The sequence below is a fragment of the Hylobates moloch genome, unplaced genomic scaffold (genome assembly GCF_009828535.3).
Source record: "Hylobates moloch isolate HMO894 unplaced genomic scaffold, HMol_V3 SCAFFOLD_9, whole genome shotgun sequence".
Classification (NCBI taxonomy): Eukaryota; Metazoa; Chordata; class Mammalia; order Primates; family Hylobatidae; genus Hylobates; species Hylobates moloch.
The window spans coordinates 89,863,881-89,888,964 of NW_026652284.1; the positions used below are offsets into that span (position 1 = coordinate 89,863,881).

General features: G+C 33.2%; 1 protein-coding gene and 1 long non-coding RNA gene across 6 annotated transcripts in view; one reads left to right on the plus strand and one right to left on the minus strand.

Moving 5' to 3' along the window:
* PKHD1L1 (PKHD1 like 1) overlaps nt 1–25,084 on the plus strand; it is a 161,310-nt gene that overhangs the window by 110,456 nt on the left and 25,770 nt on the right. The window contains exons 52-67 of the mRNA XM_032760273.2: nt 1,167–1,326; nt 1,884–2,055; nt 4,221–4,309; nt 4,664–4,812; nt 6,114–6,243; nt 7,965–8,083; nt 10,023–10,152; nt 11,625–11,798; nt 14,997–15,100; nt 16,018–16,147; nt 16,915–17,036; nt 18,698–18,788; nt 21,974–22,122; nt 22,207–22,329; nt 23,200–23,311; nt 23,394–23,510. Of these exons, the coding sequence (XP_032616164.1) occupies nt 1,167–1,326; nt 1,884–2,055; nt 4,221–4,309; nt 4,664–4,812; nt 6,114–6,243; nt 7,965–8,083; nt 10,023–10,152; nt 11,625–11,798; nt 14,997–15,100; nt 16,018–16,147; nt 16,915–17,036; nt 18,698–18,788; nt 21,974–22,122; nt 22,207–22,329; nt 23,200–23,311; nt 23,394–23,510 (2,071 nt within the window). The remainder of the gene's footprint in view (nt 1–1,166; nt 1,327–1,883; nt 2,056–4,220; nt 4,310–4,663; nt 4,813–6,113; nt 6,244–7,964; nt 8,084–10,022; nt 10,153–11,624; nt 11,799–14,996; nt 15,101–16,017; nt 16,148–16,914; nt 17,037–18,697; nt 18,789–21,973; nt 22,123–22,206; nt 22,330–23,199; nt 23,312–23,393; nt 23,511–25,084) is intronic.
* Nucleotides 1–25,084, minus strand: part of LOC131384286 (uncharacterized) — a 41,844-nt gene that overhangs the window by 15,236 nt on the left and 1,524 nt on the right. For 3 of the 5 annotated variants that reach the window (XR_009214976.1, XR_009214974.1, XR_009214973.1), the window contains exons 2-7: nt 23,422–23,549; nt 17,216–17,324; nt 13,798–13,938; nt 11,723–11,774; nt 10,613–10,787; nt 5,541–5,607 (exon numbers count right to left, since the gene is read on the minus strand). This is a non-coding gene — a long non-coding RNA (uncharacterized LOC131384286). The remainder of the gene's footprint in view (nt 1–5,540; nt 5,608–10,612; nt 10,788–11,722; nt 11,775–13,797; nt 13,939–17,215; nt 17,325–23,421; nt 23,550–25,084) is intronic. The other 2 variants (XR_009214975.1, XR_009214977.1) reach the window with 2 other exon arrangements.

Consider the following 25,084-nt stretch of genomic DNA (forward strand, 5'->3'; position numbering starts at 1 on the left):
AAGCCTTCTGTATTATTTCCTCTCATCTTATTCCTCATTCTCCACCTCTAATGGTAGCCAGTATCCTGAATTGGATGTTTTCCATCTTATACATGTTCTTCCGCTTATACCACACATTTGTGCAGCATTGTTTTAAATATTTTTAAACATTATAGAAATAAAATATTGTCTACAATTTTATCTATCAATTTTTAAAATAAAATATTTTCTAAATATATGCATATATACACACATACACACATCACATATATATGTGTGTATGTGCATATATATATACTCTACATGTGTATACTTAATATATATGTATTTATATATACATACACACACACATGAGAGAGAGAGAGATCCTTTCATTGCCTTAGTGACAGAACTAGCATTATTGTCATAGACATGTAAAATGTTAATAAACAAAATAGAAATTCAAGACAAAAAAACAAACTAAAGCCAAAACTTTTAAATCTTTTTTTTAACTTGTCTTTTTAAAATTTTATTATTATACTTTATGTTTTAGGGTACATGTGCACAATGTGCAGGTTTGTTACATATGTATCCATGTGCCATATTGGTTTGCTGCACCCATTAACTCGTCATTTAGCATTAGGTATATCTCCTAATGCTGTCCCTCCCCCCTACCCCCACCCCACAACAGTCCCCAGAGTGTGATGTTCCCCTTCCTGTGTCCATGAGTTCTCATTGTTCAGTTCCCACCTGTGAGTGAGAACACGCGGTGTTTGGTTTTTTGTCCTTGCGATAGTTTACTGAGAATGATGGTTTCCAGTTTCATCCATGTCCCTACAAAGGACATGAACTCATCATTTTTTATGGCTGCATAGTATTCCATGGTGTATATGTGCCACATTTTCTTAATCCAGTCTATCGTTGTTGGACATTTGGGTTGGTTCCAAGTCTTTGCTATTGTGAATAGTGCCGCAATAAACATACGTGTGCATGTGTCTTTATAGCAGCATGATTTATAGTCCTTTGGGTATATACCCAGTAATGGGATGGCTGGGTCAAATGGTATTTCTAGTTCTAGATCCCTGAGGAATCCAAATCTTTTAAATCTTAATTAACATAATATAGGGGCTAATTATATGTCATTAAAATTAATGTGTTATATGAAGAATATTAACATACAAGTCACATTTTTCTATAAACTTTTATAGGAAGAAGACTATGTAATTATATCACATAACTTCACTCAAAATCCTGATATGTTTAATATTATTGATATGAGGAATGGTTCCTCAAATCCATTGAATTGGAATACTAGCAAGAATGGAGACTGGCACCTTGAAGCAAACACTAGTACTCTATATTACTTGGGTATGTGTCATTAGGCAGAAAAGATATTTTATCTAATGGTTTGTCTAAAAGATGAGAAAAATTGCTTAATAAGCAAATGTGTTGTGCAGTGCTTAATATATACAGGATCCAATAAATGTTTGCTGAATGGAAAAACTGGAGACAAAATTTATTCTTGAAAAGGTTTTGAGTTGAATTAAGAAGTTTCATTTTATATTGAAGGTGACACCAGCATGCTTACACATTGACAGTTTTATTTCATGGGCTTAGAGAAAATGAATACAATGGAAGCTGGCATATATTTTGTTTCCATTTTTATGATTTAATTATTTGGAAAATTAAAATATTTAAGAATAAGTTTTAATTAAATTCTAAAGCATTCATCTTTATCAAGATATTTTGACCGTGTATGTCTTTATAATACATACATTATCAGAATTTCTCAATACCTCTTTCATACATATGAATTATAACTCAAGTTACTACCTAAAGAACATTTTCCAAAATGCCATAATTTTATTTACATTCAAGCACTTTGGTCACTATGTTCATTTAACCCACTTTTACTTCACTTTCAGTGTCAGGAAGAAATGACCTTCATCAGAGTCAGCTCATTTCTGGGAACCTGGATCCTGATGTGAAAGACGTTATTATTAATTTCCAAGCTTACTGTTGTGTTCTCCAGGATTGCTTTCCTGTACATCCCCCATCAAGAAAACCAATTCCCAAGAAGCGACCAGCCACATATAAGTACATAGGCCTTTTGTAGTTGATACCCTTCAGTATCTCTTAACATAATCCTTTTCACATGTCACTCCTGGATGAAATAATAATGCTTTACTCCTGCACAATGTCTTGTAGATTACAAAGTACTTTCACACTCACTGCTTTGCTTGAGCCTTACAAAAACCATCATGAGAAAATGAAAAAGTCTTATAAAAATTATGTGTGAAAGTTATTGGTAACCTCACAGTTGCAGAATGTTAGATTTAGATTATTAGACATGGCCCAACTCCCTTATTATATAGACGAGAAAGCTGACACCCAGTGAACATAGGTGCATTACCTGAGATCACAGAGCTCACTGATGGCATATCCAGTACAGCACCAGAAACTAAGTCTCCTCATGAATCCAATGCTTTCTTAGCAGGTGCTGTCTCTAGAATAACCATCATGGTCCAATCTCATAATAGAACTTAGATAATTTTCTTTCAAATATATTTTAATTCTTCTAGTTAAAAATAATATTTCTATCTTTGTAACTTATGTAGCTCTTTACCTTTATTTCTCGTGAAGCATCACTTTCTACCTTGTATTAGAGTAATTACTGGACATGGTGGTACTAGCACATTCAGTATTAGTCTTTAAGACCCTGAAAGGCATGATCTTGATCTGATGTATATTTGCATCCCTTATGGAAAATACTACTGACAAATCATGATGATGATGCTAAGAACTAACATTTAGTGGGCACCGAATAGCCCATTACTGTGCAACAAGTACAACTCAATGATAGTTATTAGATGAATTACATTTCAAAATAAATAGATGATGTAGTGGTTATTGTACAAAAGAACAAAAATTGAATTTGTTTATATATTCATTCAACCACTAAAAAAAATTTACTGAGTATCCACTATGTGCCAGGCATTTTGGATTCGATTATAAACAACATAGATGTGATCTCTGATCTCATTTCACTCATATTCAATCCAAAGAGATGACAAAACAAGCAAATAAACAAACAAAAAAGTAAACAGAAGATAAAGTACGTAAGTGCGAGTTGTGATAAATGTTATAAAAAGAACGTATATGGGGCTGGGACAGACAGCAATATGGCAGGGACAGCCTTTGGGTGGGGTGGTTAGGAACACCCTCAGGGAGGGGTTATTCCAACTGCAACCCAAAGGATGAGGAAGAGCTCGCTGCATGAAGGGTGGGAGAGACCTAGGGAGCAACTTGTGCAAGTGCCCTGACATAGAAAGGGTGTGGCATGTCAAAGAATGGAGAGAGAATCATCAAGGCCCTCATGCATTCTAAGGTAGATATAATTATTAAATATTTAATTAACATTTATTATGACTACTATAACAGATTTAGATTGCTCTAGGCCAGAATGTGATGAAGGTAAACTACGATAAACTACATGTATATGCCATGGTATAGTTTTTCTTTCTTCCCATGGTATGAATTTTCTTCACTGGAAATAGTTATAATTGGATTGATTAATTTGTATTATTCAACTAGCTATGAATAATACAAGACAAAACAGAATCTTGACCCAGAAGTGCTACCTCAGGATTAGAACAGAAGGCTCAAGCTATATAACTTAATGCTTGGTTTAAGAGGGCTTTGTTGATCGTAACAATGGGAAACAAGAAGGGGAATGCATAACATGATTATTGATAGTGAGTGATGGTATGAATAAGAATGAAGGACTATGATTTTAAATATTTTCCAGTGGGAAAATATCACCAATTTTATAATAATATTCTTCATAAAAATTTGCATTAAAAGGTATTTTCTAGAAGGCATAGCGATGAAAACTGAAGACCGTCTGTCCTCCCACACACTTTACGAAATTATTTCAATTTAACCTAGCCTTCACTTTGGATACAGACCTGCCACCCCCATCCCAGCCCAGGGGCTTAATGGCATTGGTGCATCCTTGTCAACTCAGAGACCATCCTTCTACCCCTTTCTTCACAGAATCTAGCCAACTATATCCTCTACCCCTACTCCCAATGAAATAGCACCATCTGTCAAGCGTCTTTAAAAGGACAAAGCATGCATTTCTTTTTTCTTCTCTACCATGTAAAATATTATGGGGAAATGGAATGGTTTACATTTTAGACAAAATTAGGGTATATCACAACAAGTAGTAATTCATGGAAATATTTCTCTTCTCTTTTCAGTTTATGGTCAAATGATTCTTTTTGGCAATCATCACGAGAAAATAATTATACTGTACCTCACCCAGGGGCAAATGTGATTATACCTGAAGGTAAATGCATAAACACAAATGAATAAAATGTTTGTTTTATGTAATATTAACACTATGGCAGGGTAGATATCACAGTTTTATCAGCACACCTTGGGGAAAGAGCAAGTGTGGAGAAGTGGACTCTATTAATGCATCCCGGATACTAAACCTAGCCTTCTAGGGTTTCTGTGGATTTAAACCTCACCATTAATTAACAAGAGCAGATTTTTCTGGGAGAGACAGGAATTAGGTATTATATGAAAACGCATGTCATAAACTTACTAAAAACTAGGACTCACTGATAAGCTTGTCAATGTTTTGCTATAAGTTGTAGTTTATGGATTATGTTATATTTCTTAAAGTATTGTTTTATAGGAACATGGATTGTAGCTGACATAGATATGCCATCAATGGAAAGACTCATTATTTGGGGGGTTCTAGAACTGGAAGATAAATACAATGTAGCAGCTGCAGAATCTTCTTACAGAGAAGTTGTTTTGAATGCTACCTACATATCACTGCAGGTAAGAGTGAGGGCCTTGTAGTTTATATCTTTATTAATCTAATTCTAAAATGTACATTTACTCAAATAATAAGAAGGAAGCATATTCAACTGGTGTGAATAAAAACACAACTGGCTGTAGCCTATTAAATGTGAGTCTCAGGTAAGTCCAATATATTTCTGTTCTCCTTTAAATTATGGACTAAACATTTCTTATGAGTAGTTATTATGGGATTCTTGAGTCTGCAGTTAGCCCAGTTTCAATTCTGTATAGAATATCTATGTCATTATGAGGTCAGGCTAAACCAACAGCTTGTTCCAACAAACAGTCCTAGGAGTTCTGAAAAAAGTAAAAGAATTTAAGCCTTTTGTTCTTTAAATAAAACAAACAGTATTTTTAAAAAACCAAAGGGATATAGATAGAATTATGAAAGCAAGAGAAAATAAATCAAAATGTTACAGCTATTTGGAACAATCCCCACATTCCTTGTAAACCCCAGATGGTCTTGAACCTGTACCAGCTTAATCAGCTCAATTGTCCTGTCAGTCTTGTAATATTGTTCATGAAAAAGAATCGCTTAGCCAAAAAGCTATTAAGCAGCATTAAAATAGTAAGTAGTTAGCATTACTATTATTTCTTTGAGAAAAGGAATAAAGTCCAGAAACTTGGTTATTAATATTTTAAAAGTGCATTGTATTGTGATTAGACATATGGCTTTAAGGTGAATTAAAATTACAACTGAATTTTACCTTATTGTTTTTTAGTTGGGTAACCAGGGGTAAGTTATCTGACCTCTTTCACCATTCGTTTTCTCACCTGTGAAATAAGGATAATAATACTAATTCATGAATTTGGTGTAAAGAAAGGTTAAATGATATAATATATGTGAAGCCTTACACATTATGCACGATGGAAACAACAAGCATTTAATGATAGCTATTAACTATTAGTATTAACAATGATGGCTTATAAATGGCATAGCTTGGGTGTTAGCGTGAAGAGTGTATTTTACATATAGGATATTACTTTCAAATACATTATGGTCTGTTCAAACATCACTAGTTTAGGTCTTATGAAATCTCAGTTTTAGGTCTGGTTCTGTCAGTAAGTAGATACTGAATTTGACCTTTGAAAAATCATTTAAACTGCTTATCCAAAAGTGAAATTAAAGTCACTTCCAGTTATAATGCTGTTCTTTATATAACAAAACTCATTCGTTTTTAGTAGGGGAGGCTTCCAGTGACTTCTTAATTCCTTTTTATGGGTGAATTTTTTTTTCCTGGTCAATTTTTAAGTATTAACAATTTTCTGCTTCATTTCAGGGAGGTAGATTAATCGGTGGCTGGGAAGATAACCCTTTTAAAGGAGACTTAAAGATTGTTCTTAGAGGAAATCATGCTGCCCCAGACTGGGCTCTTTCAGAAGGACCAAATCAAGGGGCAAAGGTCTTAGGTGTGTGTCTACAGATACCAAAAGTGTCACATCTGTTTTAAGAATCTACTTTAAAATATATGGCACTAAAGTACATATCAGTTCATAATGATAAATACTTTATCATAAAAATTACTTCTGATTCAAAAGTATCAGAAGTTTTTACAGAAATTTATTTATTGTAAAGGGTTATAGAAGTAGCAGAGATTTTAGAATTAAATAACATCACGTTTCACCAGGTAAAAACAGATATAAATGTGTATATTTAACCAAAATGTAATTTATTACAAAACTAATATTAACAAATCTCTTTGTATGTATATTATTTTTCCAATCTGGTTTTCTTCATACAGTTTTCTTTATGTAAGCAATACTATGTTTCACATTTTGGTACCTTTCCTTAAAAGGTAACTTTCCTACACATTATTCCATTTATAGTATTAATAAATAATCTGTGGATCAGTTGACTCCGCAATCAATTACCCAATCACAGCTATTGCTGAGATTTGATTCCCAGGTGCATTAGTATACTGTAGATATTCTTATTTGAGCTCAGAAAGCAAATGGCTTGAAAGAGTTTCACCTGGTCACAATTAAGAACTGCTTTTATGAATGGTACTGCATATTTATTTAGGAGACACATATAAGCATGTGCTACCATTGTTTTACTGTACAATTTCTAAAACTGACACCAAGTAAATAAGGGGCTAAACAATTGCTTGAGATTGAATTAGCTCACCATTCACAAATGTCCTGAGGCAGACAAATTCAATCTTAAAAAAAAATTTATGTGCTTTTTATTTCAAAAGTAACACTTTAAATAACATAGAACAGTATGAAGAAAACATATCTGTAAAGAATACACATCTTTCTAATTCTCTTTTAAGGACACTAGCATTAGTTAAAATTTTTTTAGTGTTTTCCTATGTTTTTTATCTATGCCTATATTCATATTACATATACTGATTTGTGGTGATAGTATTGTTCCTTTCATAAAACATGGTCAGACTATTATTATGCAGTTTTCTTTTCTCAGTGAACATATTATGAAAATCTTTCCTGATTGAAACTTACAGATAAAACTCTTTTTTAGGCCGGGCGCGGTGGCTCACGCTTGTAATCCCAGCACTTTGGGAGGCCGAGGCGGGCGGATCACTAGGTCAGGAGATCGAGACCACGGTGAAACCCCGTCCCTACTAAAAATACAAAAAATTAGCGGGGCGTGGTGGCGGGCGCCTGTAGTCCCAACTACTCGGAGAGGCTGAGGCGGGAGAATGGCGTGAACCCGGAAGGCGGAGCTTGCAGTGAGCCAAGATTGCGCCACTGCACTCCAGCCTGGGTGACAGAGCAAGACTCCGTCTCAAAACAAAAAACAAAAAAACTCTTTTTTTATAGCCTATTATTCTACAGTATTAGTATATTAAACTTTATTCCATCCTTTTCCTATTGATGTATATTTGGATTACTTCCAGTTTCCTCGTGTTTCTAAATATTGCTGTGGTAAGCATCTTCATTCAGGTACTCTTGTATACTGGCTTTAATGTCTATGAGCCAGATTTCCAGAAGTGGGTTAAAGGGTCAAAGTCTTCTTACATGGTTCCAAGCAGAGAGCACCAATTCATTCCTTTCGTTCTAAAATGTTTAATCACATAATAAAATATATCAATGAAATTTTCATTTTATAATAGCACCTAACTCAGTACTGTGTGGTGAATAAGTAGGAGTGTGCTTTTCTTCTTTAGGGGTGTTTGGTGAGCTGGATCTTCATGGAATTCCACATTCAATATATAAAACTAAGCTCTCAGAAACTGCACTTGCAGGTTCCAAAGTCCTATCTCTGATGGAGGCTGTGGATTGGCAGGTAGAGAAAATAATTATGTAATGGAAAATGAATATACACAGTGGGTCAGCTGAAAAAAGTTTCTATTCCACTCTCATGGGCATTCATTTTCTCATGTGATTAACCAGATGAAAAATGTGTATTTTGTAATAAGCTTGCAAAAATTTATCCAATAGGAGGCATTTAAAAATTGTGGCTTCAATGGTCCTTTAAAATAAATAGAGAACATTATGTGTGTGTGCATATATACATATGTATGTATATTGTATTTATATATATTTTATGACTATATATTATGTATATATATTTTATGACATATATGACTATAGACTAGTCATACAATATATGACTAATATACATTATGTATACACAAGCTAATATATATAATATGTCATTAAAATGTATATACATAATATAAATTAGTCATATTATTTTATATTAATATATATGTAAGTCATATAAGAAAAAAATGAATATTTTTGGATAAAATTAAAATATGACTATTAGTCATAAAAATGTATATACATAATATATTAGTCATATTAGTCATATTTTATACCAATGTATATTAGTCATAAAAGAAAAATATGAACGTTTTTGGATAAAATTATTTATTATAAATTCTTGCAAAACAGAAAATGGAATTATTTAAAATATATTTTATTATCTTAGTTACCTCTTCACTTCTAATTTATGATTTTACATGTTAAGAATTTGAAAAGAAAACAAATTCTGACACCCAATGACATTCAAATACTGCCTCTGTTAAATGAGATATTTTAATAAAGTATAAATGGTAGCAATTCTCATCTCTACTGTGCTCATAAACTATGCACAAGCCATAGAGTCCACATGTTTTACAAATACATTTTTAAATGCCAAGAAAAATTAGAGAAATGGATGGATTTCGTCTCCAAGCTCTCAGATCTCATCCAGTTCCTTTCTGGTGAGAGCAAACTTTAGACTCACAGAACAAAGAGAGCCTTAGTTTGAGCAAATCAATGCAAATCATCAAAACATATGGGTTTGCTCTCTTAGTGTAGTTTATAATTGGTAAATAGAAAGAGGGTTTATTGAGAAGTATTACGATCTATTTACAATATGTTTTTACTTGTGATAGTTCTGGTGTGATTACTTTTTAAAGAGAGTAATTAAGTGATTTTGATATCCCTATTATTTATCCAATTAATACTGTCTGCAAATTTTGTGTCAGAGTAATATTTAACCAAGTGTCACACACTTTTCTAGGCATTGGGGATTTAGTGGTGAAGAAATTTGTCCAAGCTATCATGGAACTTCCATTGGAGTGGGAGAGTCAGATACTAAATGAATAAATAAATATCTATTAATTTCAAATAATGTGCATAATGAAGGAAATAAAACAGGTAGTGTGATAGAGACTGCCATGGCAAAGAGTAGCAGATAACATTGAATATTCCAGAGATGGTCTTTGTCAAGGGTACTTCTGAGCAGAGATTTAGATGACAAGGAGGAGCTCAATATACAAAGTTCTAGGACTCAGCCTTGCCCTTTAACTTTCCTCAGGCTTTTCTGCCTTTCAGGAATAACAAGTAATAGTTAATTGTACTAAACAAACAAACAAAAAACTAGGGAAAAAATTCAACTCTTAATAATATTTTCCTGAGCAGTTTTTAATAAAAATGTGAGTATGTTTACTTGGATGTCTTTGCTTTTTTAAAAAAGGTATATATTACTGTGATTTTACTAAAGGGCTGAATTAAAGTTAAGAAAATGCTCAGATAATTCAAAATGTATAATTCTTAATATCAAACACAAGCATATATGCTTTTAGAGACTTCGATGTACTGTTTATTCTTTCTGATAATACCATAATTGTCAATGAGATATAAATTAAATTTGAATGATTTAATAATGATATCAAGAAATATAAACCTATTTTTAAAATTGTTCTTAAATTTGGCACTTGAATTTTTCTAAGGAGGGAGAAGAGATTGTGATAACAACCACAAGCTATGATTTCCACCAGACAGAAACAAGAAGTATCGTTAAAATCCTGCATGATCATAAAATTCTCATTCTTAATGATAGCCTTTCCTATACTCACTTAGGTAAGTGGATGCTTTTTAACCAAATAGATATATAATTGTGTTGAAAGATTCACATTTACTCTGTAATTATAATTCTTTGATAAAACGTGTCACAAATATGTTAAAGGAGCATTTTATTTAGATTGGCAATAATACCAGTGAGCGCTGCTCTTTCTGTGTTGGTTACCGATAGTCCCCGCTATGTGCTTTCGTTCATTCAGCAAATATTCAGCAAAGACCTACTGTTTGGCATTTTATAGGGTAAGGCTCAACACTTTCTGTTTAAAGCAAGCTTCTAGGTGATTCTTGTGCACGCTGAAATTTGAGGATCCTTGATCCAAAAGCCTTGTTGTCCTAAACTGTTTCATGGATATAGTCTTTACTGGTAAATGCGTTTAGACAAGTAATAATGGAAGGATAAAACTATAATTGTTGAGGAAAGAAGGAATAAGCATGATCTGAAGAGGAGTTTTCCACTTACAGGAGCAGGGCCTTCCCAGCACTCTAGCCTTTCCCCATTTGGCATGGTTCCTTCATCCAAATCTCAGGAAGTGGGAGCAGACAGTAGTGTAAAGTTAGAAAATCCTTTCAGATGCCCATGATGCTCACGGGAACTCCAGATGCAAGACAGCATGATAGACTAGAAGACATTTGACCTGCATGAAAAAGAAACCGAAAAGAACTTCTCAAAGCAGTACTTTGATAGAAGCGCATGTGTCTATAATTCTATATCATATATTTTTCTTTAAATCATACAGAAAAGTTTTATTTGAAAAATGTTTCATAGTAATTAGTTGTAAAACGGTTGGTTTTCGAAGTTTGACATTACAGATTCTTTCATTTAAAATATCAAGCATTTTTCTCTGTTTGAAATGCACCTGCTTGTCTTAAAGTTTTGAGTAACATTTCTTAAAAAGCAGTGTGTAATCTAGGTTATGTTTTACAAATTGTTAAGATGTAAATGTACAGATGGTGTTGGATATGCTACTACCTATTGTGAAGACTTGTGGTTGATATAAAATACGCCACAGAAAAAGTGGAACAAACCAAGGTTTAGGTGGCAAGAGTGTTAATAGCTATGTGTTGTTGATTCTCCCCCTAGCTTTGGGCAAATTCTTTTACTTCTCTACCTTATTTCCTCATCTATTAAAATTACAATACACTTCTCAATTTGCCACACAACAGGGTTTTCACATATAATTTGAAGTGATTATATACTATCTTCAAGATTTGTTAAGTAGTAACTTTATACTTGATGATTATAATAATCATTTTGATGTAGAGGAAATATTTTTTATTATATTTCATTTTATAAATACGAATATCATAATATCAGACTGCCATCTATATATGTTTAAACATGTAAATATAATCACGCATTCATGTTGATTTTTGGCTTATTAGAAGGCTGTTTAGCATATGAACTGCAAAGGAACTAGTAAAGACAGATATTTCTTAGCATTGGCAATAATCTAGCTGCCTTTATGCTGCAGCTGAAAAATACCACGTCCCTGGAACTGGTGAGAACTACACGTTAGCAGCTGATGTTGGGATACTAAGTAGGAACATCAAAATAGTTGGTGAAGATTACCCAGGTTGGTCTGAGGACTCTTTTGGAGCACGCGTACTGGTTGGCTCATTCACTGAAAATATGATGACATTTAAAGGTTGGTATCAATTCGGTTTATTTTTCTAAATGAGCTATAACATGATCTCATCTGTATTTAGTCAGCTCTTACATAATTCTCACTTTTTAAATAAGATTATGTGAGAAAATAAAGCATTAAAAGTGATTATGTAGCCCAGTTGTTACCTTCCAAGTAAATTCTCTTAAATTACTGCTGTTAATTTTATCTTCACAGACAAAATGAATTATCAAATTAACAATGACCTTAGGTAACAGACCAGTCTTTCACCTAACAGAGATAATTTTAGAATAAGTACCACAGATCATTTGTTGTTTTCGCTTTGTTTTAAGGAAAATTTCAAGCATACACCAAAAATAGAGAAAACAATATAATGAATCCCAATGTACTAATCACCAGCTTCAACGATGATCAGCTTTGGCCAATCTTGTTTCATCTACACCTCCATCCACTTTCTTCATGTTCCTGGATTGTATTGAAGCAACCACATATTATATCATCTAGAAATATTTTAGTATGCAACTCTAAGACATTTTAGAAAACATCAACAAATATCAGACCTAAAAATGTTAATTTCTTAATAATAACTTCTTATCATCAAATGATAGTTCAAATTTCCCCAGTATCCTCCCTCCCTCCCTCTCTCCTTCCTCCTTCCCTCCCTCCCTCCCTTCCTCCCTCCCTCCCTCTCTCCCTTCCTCCTTCCCTGCCTCCCTCCCTTCCTCCCTCCCTTCCTTCCTCCCTTCCTCCCTCCCTTCCTCCCTTCCTTCCATCCATCCTCTTGTTTCAAATAAGGATCTAAATAAGATCCACATTGCAACTGGTTATGAATCTTAAATCTCTGATTCATTCCTCTCTCCTTGCAATTTATCTCTAAAAGAAGTTGGTCCTTTAATTCTGTGGAGTTTCCAACAGTCAGGAATTGAGTGATTGCATTCCTGGAATTTAACTTGTTCTTGTCTCCCTGTATTTCCTATGCCTAGGTGATTTAAAACTAGAGATTTCAGGCTCAATTTTTAGTCAACAATTTTGCCACACAGTGTGTCTCAGGCCTGTAATCCCAGCACTTTGGGAGGCCAAGATGGGATGACTACTTGAGGCCAGGAGTTTGAAATCAGCCTGGGCAACATCGTGAGACCCAGCCAAAAGAAAGAAAGAAAGAGAGAGAGAGAGAGAGAGAGGAAGGAAGAAAGGAAGGAAGGAAGGAAGGAAGGAAGGAAGGAAGGAAGGAAGGAAGGAAGGAAGGAAGGAAGGAGAAAAGGTACAGTTGGTAGTGTATTTTTCCATCAGTAGGTACATAACGTATGATTGTTTCTCTTCTTACAATGTTAGTAGCTACTAATTAACATTGCCTAGATTCATTAAATCATTAAGGTTTAAAATTTCCTTCTCATTTATAATAAAGAAAATCTCCCCTAAACAACCATTTGACTGCATTGAAAAATAGTTCGAATAGGAAATACAGGAAAAAATGCTTGATTTTTCCTCATATTGAGTAGGTTTCAAGATAATGTGTTGGTTCCCAAGCATCCTCCAAAGGTGACAGGGAGTTTTTATTTGTTTTGTTGTTAGTATCATTATGTGCTCCTGAATCAAAACATATTTGACCTGTTCGAATCCACTGTGATTGTTAATCTGATTAATACTGAGAATGCTCCATTATTGACCTTCAGAACCTTTTCATGTTGCCTGTCCTCTTGACATGACTTAGTTTTCTAAGCCTCTTTACTTTCTGATACAGCAAGCACATATTGTAATTTTTTTCTAAGACTGGAACTCGTTGTTGCTCCAAGTAATTCTGGTTCTTTTTATTGGAAGATGTTATTTGGATCCCACAATCTGGGTACTAGGAGTAGACCATCCATTCTTGATTTGAACTGTTTCTGCAGGTACTCATTTGTTCAAAACACCGCCTATTTCATTTTGCAACAGATCTATTTTATAAAATCTTTATATTGAGCAAACAGCTGTCTCACTATAGCCTCTACTTGTTGGTCATAATCTGCCAGAGGAAGCTTACCTTATGATGATGGTGCTGCTGCCACTGATAATGATGGTGATAGTAATGATGAACATGACACAAGATCACAGGCACTGTGCTAAGCATTAAACACATACGATCTCATTTAATCCTCATAATGTTATGGCATAAATATTACCCCTTTTAAAGATGAAGAAACAGATGATTCTTTTATCTTGAATATTAATTTGTGTCTTTCTCACTTCAAATTCGGCAATGAACCCTATTCCTATGAGAATCTTTCCTTGCTGCTATAAATTATTTTGTGATGTAAGTAAAGATAACACATCTATGGCTTTTGTAAGCCCAGGTGGTTTGTAGTAATCATGGCTTCTCTATCATTATCTCAATTATTCATATCTTCTCAACCACGTATATAAGAATTGCCTCATGGATTTTAAGGTAGGCTTTCCTTTCTAGTACAAAATAACTTTTCTCCAACACATCCTATTATCAGTTTTTGAACAAATAATATTCTCTTTTGTTATTTTCCAGCCATGAGTTCCTGTGCCTCTGTTTTTTTTTTAACTAGATGATAGAGATATGAAAGTTCCTAACTCACAGGGTGCTTTATGAGAATTAAACCCCATATTGTCTGTTATGCATTTAGTACAGCACTTGACAAAGAGCAATCTCTCATGGATTGTTATTGCTGTTATTAGTAGTCTGTAAAATTACCCTTTGTCACCTCGATGGTACTTATGATAAGCTGACCAGCAGATAATTGGCAATACATATTCTGAAAGAGATTATAAAAGGTAATGCCTTTAAAAGCTCTTTATGGCATCAAAAGGGAAATGTCAGGTAAATTATATTTTATGCCTTATGCAATATATTCTCAATTTGAAAATATCACCCCCCAGGAGGAAAAACTTAGTTCTTGAGGTGGGGGCAAAAAATGTAGGTATTACAATGGTTTGTGGTCCTCCAAAGGGCCACTGTATACTAACAGATATATGGTATATATGCATTATTAAAACTTTGCGGGAGAGTGCAGGCTATTAGAAAAAAAAAAGTTGAAAAAGGCTATTTGTGAGTACAATGAAAAGAGGTCTGAGAAATACTTCCTCTTCTGGATTAAAGGAGCAGAGAATAATGATTTTTTCATGAAAAATTTGAACAACTTTGTGTAGCTTTTCAAAAATGTTTTATTCCAACTGTTTTAAGAAAAACAAATTTTAAATCTTTCCCTACCTTAGGAAATGCAAGAATAAGTAATGTGGAATTTTATCACAGTGGTCAAGAAGGCTTCAGGGATAGCACAGATCCAAGATATGCTGTAACGTTTCTTAACCTAGGACAGGTTTGTGCTTTATTTTTAATTTTGTGTATATTAAAAATATGCAAAATATTTTTATTTTCATTTGACTTCTAAATAGCCACATCTTATATTAGCTAAAATTAAAAGCTAATATAATAAAACTTTCTTGGCCCATTAACTTTTTAGACCTATATAAGCAGGATTTGATTCCACCCATATTGTTCATTTATTTAAGGCCAGTAAAAACCATAGGAAAAATAGTACGGAGCGTGAAAGAATTAAAGATCTATAATAGTGGTTTATATATCCACTTTATTTTACAATGACCAAAAACATTTTTCCAAATGGTTTCTGGTAAACAAAGAGAGTATTGCTTAAATTTCTCAAATGAAATGCATGTCTGATCTACACCTCCATCAAAAGTGGGAAAATAAATATTCTAAGAGGGCTGGTGATTTAAGAAAAATGAGAGACAGCATATTTCTTAGTAGAAATAACAAATAATCTTGAAGGTTTAAATTGAAACCCCTAACCTGTTCACTGAATGGTTCCTATAGACATTTGAATAGTAACTCTTTGCCTAAAGTATTATTTTTTGTAATTAAAAAAAAATCCCTGTCATCATAAACTATTCTGAAAAAATAATTTTTAGCACCTTAGCATTTTATAAGTGATAATAGGAATATAAATGCCTAGAAAAGAACTTGAGAATTTTGAAATCTGCATTTAAAGTAAGCATACATATTTAATACATCTAATAATAAATTCAGATATATGGAAATTTCCATATTTTATATATGGATATATTAAAGACTTATGGAGAAATCATCTTTAAGAGAAAGTGAATTGAGTATTGATTATTGATCAAGGTTTGTTTACTGAAAATCATTTACTTCAATTTTTTAAAATATATTGTAATTTTATTTTTAAAATGTTCTCTGTATTCCAATGTTGTATAGATTCAAGAACATGGCTCATCTTATATTCGAGGCTGTGCTTTTCACCATGGCTTCTCTCCAGCAATTGGTGTATTTGGGACAGATGGATTGGACATAGATGACAACATCATTCACTTTACAGTGGGGGAAGGTAATATAATAATATTTTGGTCCAAATTACACATCCTGTGGAGGCTTTCTTATCTGTATACTCTAGAGCCACACTGCCCAATTGATCTTTCTGTGAGGATGGAAATGGTCTATATTTATGCTGTCTAATATAGTAATTACTAAGTCATATGTGTCTATTGAGCACTTAAATTATGGCTAGGAGCTGAATTATGACTGAGGAACTGAATTGTTAATTTTAATGGTACATAATTTAATTGTACTTAATATACATTTAAATAGCCACATGTGGCTATGGCTATCATATTAGACACTATAGCCCTATAACATGGAAGAATTTTTACCACATCACGTTCTTATATGAGTTATCTAATCACTAATTATTTAAATTTATTACTCCTCACATATCAATCATAAATATTATTACAAATAAAGGTTACATACAACTTTAGGCATATTATATTGATTTTTGTCAATATAAAGTATAATAAACTTATTTAATGTATATAAAAGCTGTGGGTGTGTTTGTTAAATAAAATCTGAAATGGACCCTGTGAACCCACATATTTAACAAGCATCCCAGAAGATTCTAAAGAAAAAAAAAAAAGAGGTAGAGTTCATTATCAAAGAGTTCAGAGGACTCCTTCAAAACTCTAAGAGGATCATTTGTCAGGCTCAAAGTACAAAAATAATTTTATAGAAAAATCAAAAGACATTACTCATAATAGTCGTTGCAAATTGACTTATGTATTTTGGGGATTTTCTTTCTTTTTTTCTTTTTTTAAACAGGCATAAGAATATGGGGGAATGCCAACAGAGTCCGAGGGAATTTGATTGCACTTTCAGTTTGGCCAGGAACCTATCAGAACAGAAAAGATTTAAGTTCAACTCTCTGGCATGCAGCAATTGAGGTAGTGAGAACAAACTTATAATTATACTAATTTATAATTATATCAGTTATTTAAAAATATCTAATAAAATGAGCTAACTAAAGGAGTGAATGCACTTTTAAAAAGATGATGTAAGTTTCGATAGCCATTGGTATATTTTTTTTTCTGTCAATGTCTATTGGTTTAAATAGTTCTCTTACCTCATTTCTTCTCCAACATTATTTCAAGTTCCAGTACAGGGCCTCTTTGCTGCTGCTCGACTGAGTGCTTTAGGTATATTGCTACTTAATTCTGGATTTAGTTTCCTCCCTAAAAATGAAAATAGACAATGGAATCTCTAAAATTCTTTTCTCGTCTAAAATTGTCATGATTCTACATGCAAGATTATTATACTTATCTGATATTACTAATTGGAACCTTCTTGTTTCCCATGAATTTTCTTCAATTACTATAAGTGTTTGTTTAAATATAGAGTAAGATTACAAACAAGACAAGAGAAAGTGGAGGAGATAGCTTCCTCCTGTGTTTACCTATGACATACAATCAAAAGAAATTTAAAATAGTTATCTTTGAAAGATGGGATAAGGATTGAGTTTTTTTTGTGTGCAACTATTAATACCTTAAGGTAAAATCTGAAAGCTGAAATTTAGTATACATTATTGAGGTAAAAAATATTATCTTTTTATCTGTTTATACATATTAAATATCAATTCCAAATCTTTAAGGGTATCTATGGCTTTTGAAGGAAAAGGTACTTAATTGACATGTATGAATTCGTGTGACTCTATTTTTATCAAAATATTTAAAAATAAGTGTGTTTGATATGATCACAACTTTTGACTGTTTTGCTGACACCATAGGCAAGAACGAAATGTGTGCTCTATGCTTCCATATTTTATTACTTTGACTTCGGTTATAAAATAAAATTGTTTAGTAATTACCTAACACTCATGCTAACCTACTTTGTGATTATAGCAAATGTTATGTAAACTAGTCAATGTCTCCACTGAATCTTATGATCCACTCTCATTGCCTTAGTTGTCCTTTTTTAAATAAATTAATCAAATTGGTAACAAAATATAACTAAAAAGAGCTTGCATCTGTAATCCTAGCTACTTGGGAGGTTGAGTTAAGAGGACTGCTTAAGCTTAGGAGTTTGACATCTACCTGGGCAACATAGCGAGACTCTGTCCCAAAATATACACATATATGTTATATATATTCTATATATGCATACTTTTATATAAATATATATTTATATTAAACATATATAAATATAATATATAAACATATATTTATCGCTTTTTCGGTGATCACAACTTCCTGAAAAAAGTGTTAACATTCTTCTTACCTTGTTATAATACTGGAATTTGTTCTGTGCCTTGTAAATTTTAAACCACATTCAGTGGATTTTGTGACTGAAATAAGAAATAATCTCTTTAACGTAGTTTTTAAATGAAGTCCAGGCTATAGTACTTAATGATGGTTTTACACCAAGAACCTAGTATAATTTCATGATTTGTAATGAAGTTTGAATGGGGTAAATAATAAATAAAAATTTTCCTCATGAAAATGTAGTCATAATTAAAGGTTTTCATAAGTATATTGTCATATACTTACTTTCAATTTATATAAATGTTTACTAGCCTGATACACAGTATTTTTTTAAATCATTGCACTAGATAAATAGAGGGACCAATACAGTTTTACAGAATAATGTAGTGGCTGGATTTGGAAGAGCAGGATACCGCCTTGATGGTGAACCTTGCCCAGGTAAGTCTTTTAAACCAAGAATCGCTAAAACTAGGAAATAACTTGTACAAAATTGTTAAAATAAATAATTATTGTTTGTTAATTCAATATGTAATATCTTTTCCTTCTGGGCACTGAAATAACTCAACAAGATAAATTATTTCAAGATAACACTGGATCTAAAAAAATAAATAAATAGGTTTCTAAGGAAAACTTTATTTTCCCAAGTTTATGATCCCAAAACTCAAATGACAACTTGAGTTCTTGATTTGGTTGGTATTGGGACAGTAAGTACCTCATCCCACCACTATTTTTAAAAAAACAGCACTTATTATAGAGATACATGTCGACATATGCCATTATTTTAACTTCTGCTTTGACAGAATAAATGCTCACTATTCGTATGTTAAAACTGCATGCATCAAAAAGTCAACGAACATGAACAGACACTTCTCAAATATAGATTTCTCTACATTGGATTAGTAAAAATTAAGAACTAACTGAGCATCTACTCTTTTGGCAAGGCTGTAGGGAAAGCGAAACATTTACACCTTGCTGGTTGAAGGACAAAACAATATAATCTCTACTTAGGGTAACATGACAACATCTACCAAAATCACATGTGCCATTTACCTTTGACTCAGTATTTCCACTTCTATGAATCTAGCTAACAGTTGCCTTTACAAACTTAGAAAATTATTTATGAACAAGGTTATTCATCACAGCATTGTCTGTACTAGCAGAAAACTGAAAGCCACTTTGTGTCCTGCAATGGTAGAATAGTTATATAAAGCCAGACAAAGGAACGAACACTAGACTACTCAAAGAAAGAAGGCAGAAGAGTTCAATGTATTGATATGAAGAAATCTCTAGAATATTCTTAAGTGCTAACTGGAGAATGCAAAATAGTTTATATAATGCTATTTTAGGTATAATATCTATAAAATATGTTTTGTGGAAGAAAGGGAAGGAATCAGAATGTATATGGTATTTGTATTTACATAAGGAAAGTATAAAAATCATAGAAAGTAATTGGGAACAAGGAGACTCAGTACTTATAATTGTATACTTTTTAAATAATCTCTATATTTTCAACCAATAATTTATAATAAATAATTACCAGATCAAAAAAAATACATAATAAATCTGCAGACTTTACCCTCCAAGAAATTTAAAGAAATTTAAAGAAATTTAAAGAAAATGGGCTTTCTTTGAGAAATGTATGTCCCTTCCAGAGCTGATTTTAAAAGAAAAATCTCAGTATAGTTACTTTTTAACAGCTTTATTTGGCATGATTTATATAGCATAAAATTCACCTTTTAAAAATATACTAGTTAAAAGTGTATTTTTAAGATTCTTTGAATCAGCATTTTTTTCTGTCAATTCAAACATTTTTAGACTTAAGCTGGTTTTATTATTGTGCAAAATACATTTTGAAGGAATAAAAACTATTTTGTCAATATACTTAACTGATTCCTTGATGTATGCTCTTGCTAAATATTTTAGTTCCCAACCATTTAAAGTGGCTTTTCTTTGACTTAAAAATTTAAAATATATGTAATTTCTTTACAACTTCAATAAAGTTATCCTTATGGATTTTTCAACATCAAAATATCTTTGAATATGAATATTTACTAGTATGTATAACGCTATGTAATGCATTTTTCACTGACTATGTTGATATTCCTAAATAATTGAGACTATTTATAAGGAAATTTTGGAGTTATAGCAACTGAAATATGCAACATCACAGAGGAATAAAGAGTTTACGTTCCTGTAATGGTACATCAATTTATTCAATCCATCCTCCACACAAGAGTCTGGGAAACTGGGGATAGTGATATACACTAGGTTCAGGGGTCAAACCCTATTTGTCCATGCATCTATATTGTGTGACTCTAAGGGAGAGAAATTTAAAAATCTTCTTTTAATAATAACAATTTTAATAATGCAGGAAAATTATCAAAACCAGGAAGATCATAAATAAAATGTAAAACCCAATGGACTAGGAAGAAGGGAAAATCAATAGAAGATAAAAGGAAACAGATACTGGAGAACCTGAACAGGAGAGCTGGTATTAAGTACAATTTAGGAGGTGGTGCTGCTCTTTATAGACAATCCTCCAATTCATGCCTGTTTGGGGAGGTAGTTATTAAGGTTATTGAACTGATTTGGACATAAGTAAAACTTTCATGAAAATCCCGTTTGTTCTATATATTAATAATGAGTATAGTTGCCATTTATTGAGAGTATTTGCTAGGCACTGTATGTAGGTTATTTCATTTTATTTTGGAACAATTCTGAATTAATCATTAAAACTTTTTTACATATGAGGAAACTAAGGTCCTAAAAGGTTAAACAACTTTCCCAAGATAATGCATACACCAATTGTTAAAATAGTTAAAGACCACCTATCTCTGTACTACCTTCTAGGCTCCAAGAAATGATGGTGAATGAGCTAGGCGCAATGTCTTCTGTCATGAAGCTTACATCTTAGTAGGAGAGAAGAGATGGATAATTCACAAATAATAATAAAAATATCAAGTGAAAGGAATTTTAATTGTAATGTAAAGTGACTGAGGTGTTATTTTGTATCAGGTATTTAGGGAAGGTCTTTTAAGTAAGTGACATTTGACTTGAAAATGGGATTGCCAGAAGGACATAGCAATGGAAAGATGTTGGGGGGAAGCATTTCACAGACAGTAAGCTGTACCACTGTGTTTCAAGTTTAGGCTTATTTGTATCTAAATCCCATGCTCTTTCTAATTAAATTAATGTTTACTTTAATCAGATAAATAATGTAAGGGTGTTAACACTAAACTTTTGCAAATGAGTATACAGTTATTTTAAGTAACAGTGAAGAGACTAGTTAGACAAAAGTAAATACTAATTAGAATAAACCAGGCGAGGTGGGGCATGCCTGTAGTCCCAGCTACTCAGGAGGCCAAGGCAGGAAGATGGCTTGAGTTTGAGACGAGTTTGAGTAACATAGTGAGACTCCATCTCGAGAACATTTAAAGAAAAACACTAAATAGAGTGAACCATAAATGGCAGAGCCATAAAAAATTTTGATTATATTAAACCTGATATCAGAATTATGTATGTAATTTTGAAAAGAATTTTGTTAACTTTAACTGATACTGCTTATTAAAACTATATGACATAAAATGTAGTGTTCATTCTCTGGTTCTATATTTCCCTCCAAGGCCAGTTTAATCCTGTGGAAAAGTGGTTTGACAATGAAGCCCATGGAGGTTTATATGGGATCTATATGAACCAAGATGGCCTTCCTGGATGTTCTCTCATACAAGGATTTACCATTTGGACATGCTGGGATTATGGAATTTATTTTCAGGTAATTATGATTAAAGATGGTGATTATTTATTTTCTTTTATGATTGTCCTTAGTATTATGTGTAACCTGCAAATTCTATTGCAGACCACAGAGAGTGTGCACATTTATAATGTGACCCTGGTTGACAATGGAATGGCCATTTTTCCAATGATTTACCTGCCAGCTGCTGTATCACACAAAATTTCCAGTAAAAGTGTACAAATTAAGGTAAGAAATTAATACAGCCACACCATGGAGAAAAAAATAACTCGGAGAAGGGTGGAATTTCTGAAGGACTAATAAGAATAATCTCCTTAACTTTCATCTCTGTCTCGCCCACACCTCCCTGCCTTTGTTGCCACTGCCCTCTGCCTAAAAAACTTTTTTTTTTTTTTTTTTTTTTTTGAGATGGAGTCTCGCTCCGTAGCCCAGGCTGGAGTGCAGTGGCACAATCTCGGCTCACTGCAAACTTCGCCTCCCGGGTTCACATCCTGCCTCAGCCTCCCGAGTAGCTAGGACTACAGGCACCCGCCACCACGCCTGGCTAATTTTTTATATTTTTAGTAGAGACGGGGTTTCACTGTCTTAGCTAGGATGGTCTCGATCTCCTGACCTCATGATCCACCTGCCTCGGCCTCTGAAAGTGCTGGGATTACAGGCGTGAGCCACCGTGCCCAGCAAAAAAACTGTTCATTCTTATCTCTCCTCCTCCCTTCCCTCTTCTTGCTTATCACCTGCTAATCTTGCAATAGTTAGTCAAATTTTCACTCCCTCTATGAAGTTTTTTCTGAGCCAGTTTAGGTGGTGATGACACTTCTTCCACTTTTTTGTTCCTACTGTTCCCTGGATGTATTTATCACAGAAACATAACATGTCCTTATATATAATTATTTACATGTCTGTATTCCCTCTCCTATTCTCAGTGTCTTTCCAGTTGGGGTAGCAACCTTTTTCATCTTTGTTTAATGAATGATCCACTTTTTGAATTTATAGTTTGTGTTTTATTTACTACAGTAGAATTTAATATTATTCATTATCATGTTTTCCTTTAGTAAGAGCTGTTATTAATGCTATATTGTTTGGCTTATTTCCAAACAGAGCTCATTAATTGTTGGAAGTAGCCCTGGGTTTAATTGCTCTGATGTCCTAACTAATGATGATCCCAATATTGAACTCACTGCTGCTCATCGGAGTCCTAGATCTCCGTCAGGTGAAAAATTTGAAGCTTTAATGTTGTTGTTCATATGAGTGCATATTCAATTTTCATTAACTTTTTTTTTTTTTGGTAAAAGGTGGGAGAAGTGGGATTTGTTGGCCTACCTTTGCTTCAGCTCATAACATGGCACCCCGAAAGCCCCATGCAGGGATCATGAGTTACAATGCCATCAGTGGCCTTTTGGACATCTCAGGCAAGTACACAGTCTTTTACAAATCTTCTCAATTAATTTCTGTAAACAATATGTAGAGGATAACTAATAATGTTTCATTGTTAGTAAAAATGATTTAAGTGAATTTTTATAACAATCTGCTCAATATGACAAAGAAATCAGACATCAGAGTCAATTTTGAGAATGGTTTCTTGGCAGGATTCTTATACTGCATGTTGAAGAACTGATGTTAAATTTTCCTTCTAAAACAACAACAACAAAACACTGGTATTTGTGATTTAATATTAATTAATTTGTATAATTTGTAAATGCCCTTTCATGTAAGTAGGATTATATATTATCATCCCCTTTTGAAATTGAAGAACCTTAAGCTCAAAGAACTTTAGTGCCTGGCCAAATTCCCACAGCTATTGGCACAGCTAGAATTAGAATAAAAATCTTCTGACTCAAACTCCACTGCACTTTCACTGAACCAGGATGGCTGCTTAGAAATGTAAAATAATTATATATAAGTTAATGTAGTAAACACATCAATTATTTTCATTTGGCCTATTAAATAACACTGTGCATTTCCTGTTTTAATGGAGCAAGTCTCCCTTCCAGGATAATTTTAACCAGTGTCTCTTTGAAGAAAGTAGTTCAATAAGTTAGACATCTAAGTTTTAACATATTCTTCCTCACAACTTTAGATCCCAGAAATGTGAAACAAATGAGCAACATTTTTAAGTGTTAATTGCAATGCTGATACCCTTGGAGGAAATTGTATAACATGCTACATAGGTTGTAATTGAACATGTATGGCTTTTAATACATAATATGCTCCAGAATATTATAAATATCATGTGGCAATGAAACTGCCTTTATGAAATGAAGCCTTAAAATTGAAATTTATTGAAATAACATTAATAACTATTATTCTTTCATATGATATAGTCTTTTAAAATAACATATAAAAGTTGGTTGACTGAGATTCCCTAGAAACAGCCTTAGATGAGGACTTTTATATTAGTGGCTTCTTGGAACGCCTAGTAGAAAGGGAAGGAAGAGAACAGGGCAAGGGAAGTTGCTAAGCAAGGATGTGATATGAGCTGAAGGGCAGCTACGCTTGATGCCACTGGGAAACTCTAGAGTGTAAGTTAAAATTGCCACGGAGTTGATCCCACATTTGGCGAGGTGGGTGGGGGACGAGAGTCATTTGTATCCCCATGTTAGTTTTTGGTTACAGCTGCCCCTATGGGGATGACCTTGATTTCCCGTGTATGTGGCTCCTTTTTGGCTAAGCTAATTGTCTGGGAAAAGGGAGATTTGTTAACAGCCAATATTCAAAGAGATGAGAGATGGGTGTACCAGCCTGTATCCACTTTAGTCCTCTCTTGGGACCACTGGGATCTACTTGCTTTCTTCATTGTTAGTTACATTAAGTTATGTATGATTTCTCCAAGATTCTGCATGGTCACAATTTCTGGGAAAAACTTTAAGAAGAGGGTTCGTGGTCACACTGCCATAGCTGGTCCCTAAACCACAGATGATACTCATCATCTCTCTCATCCATCACCCTTTCTAAATTTCTGTCTTCCTTGGTTAACACTCTGCAA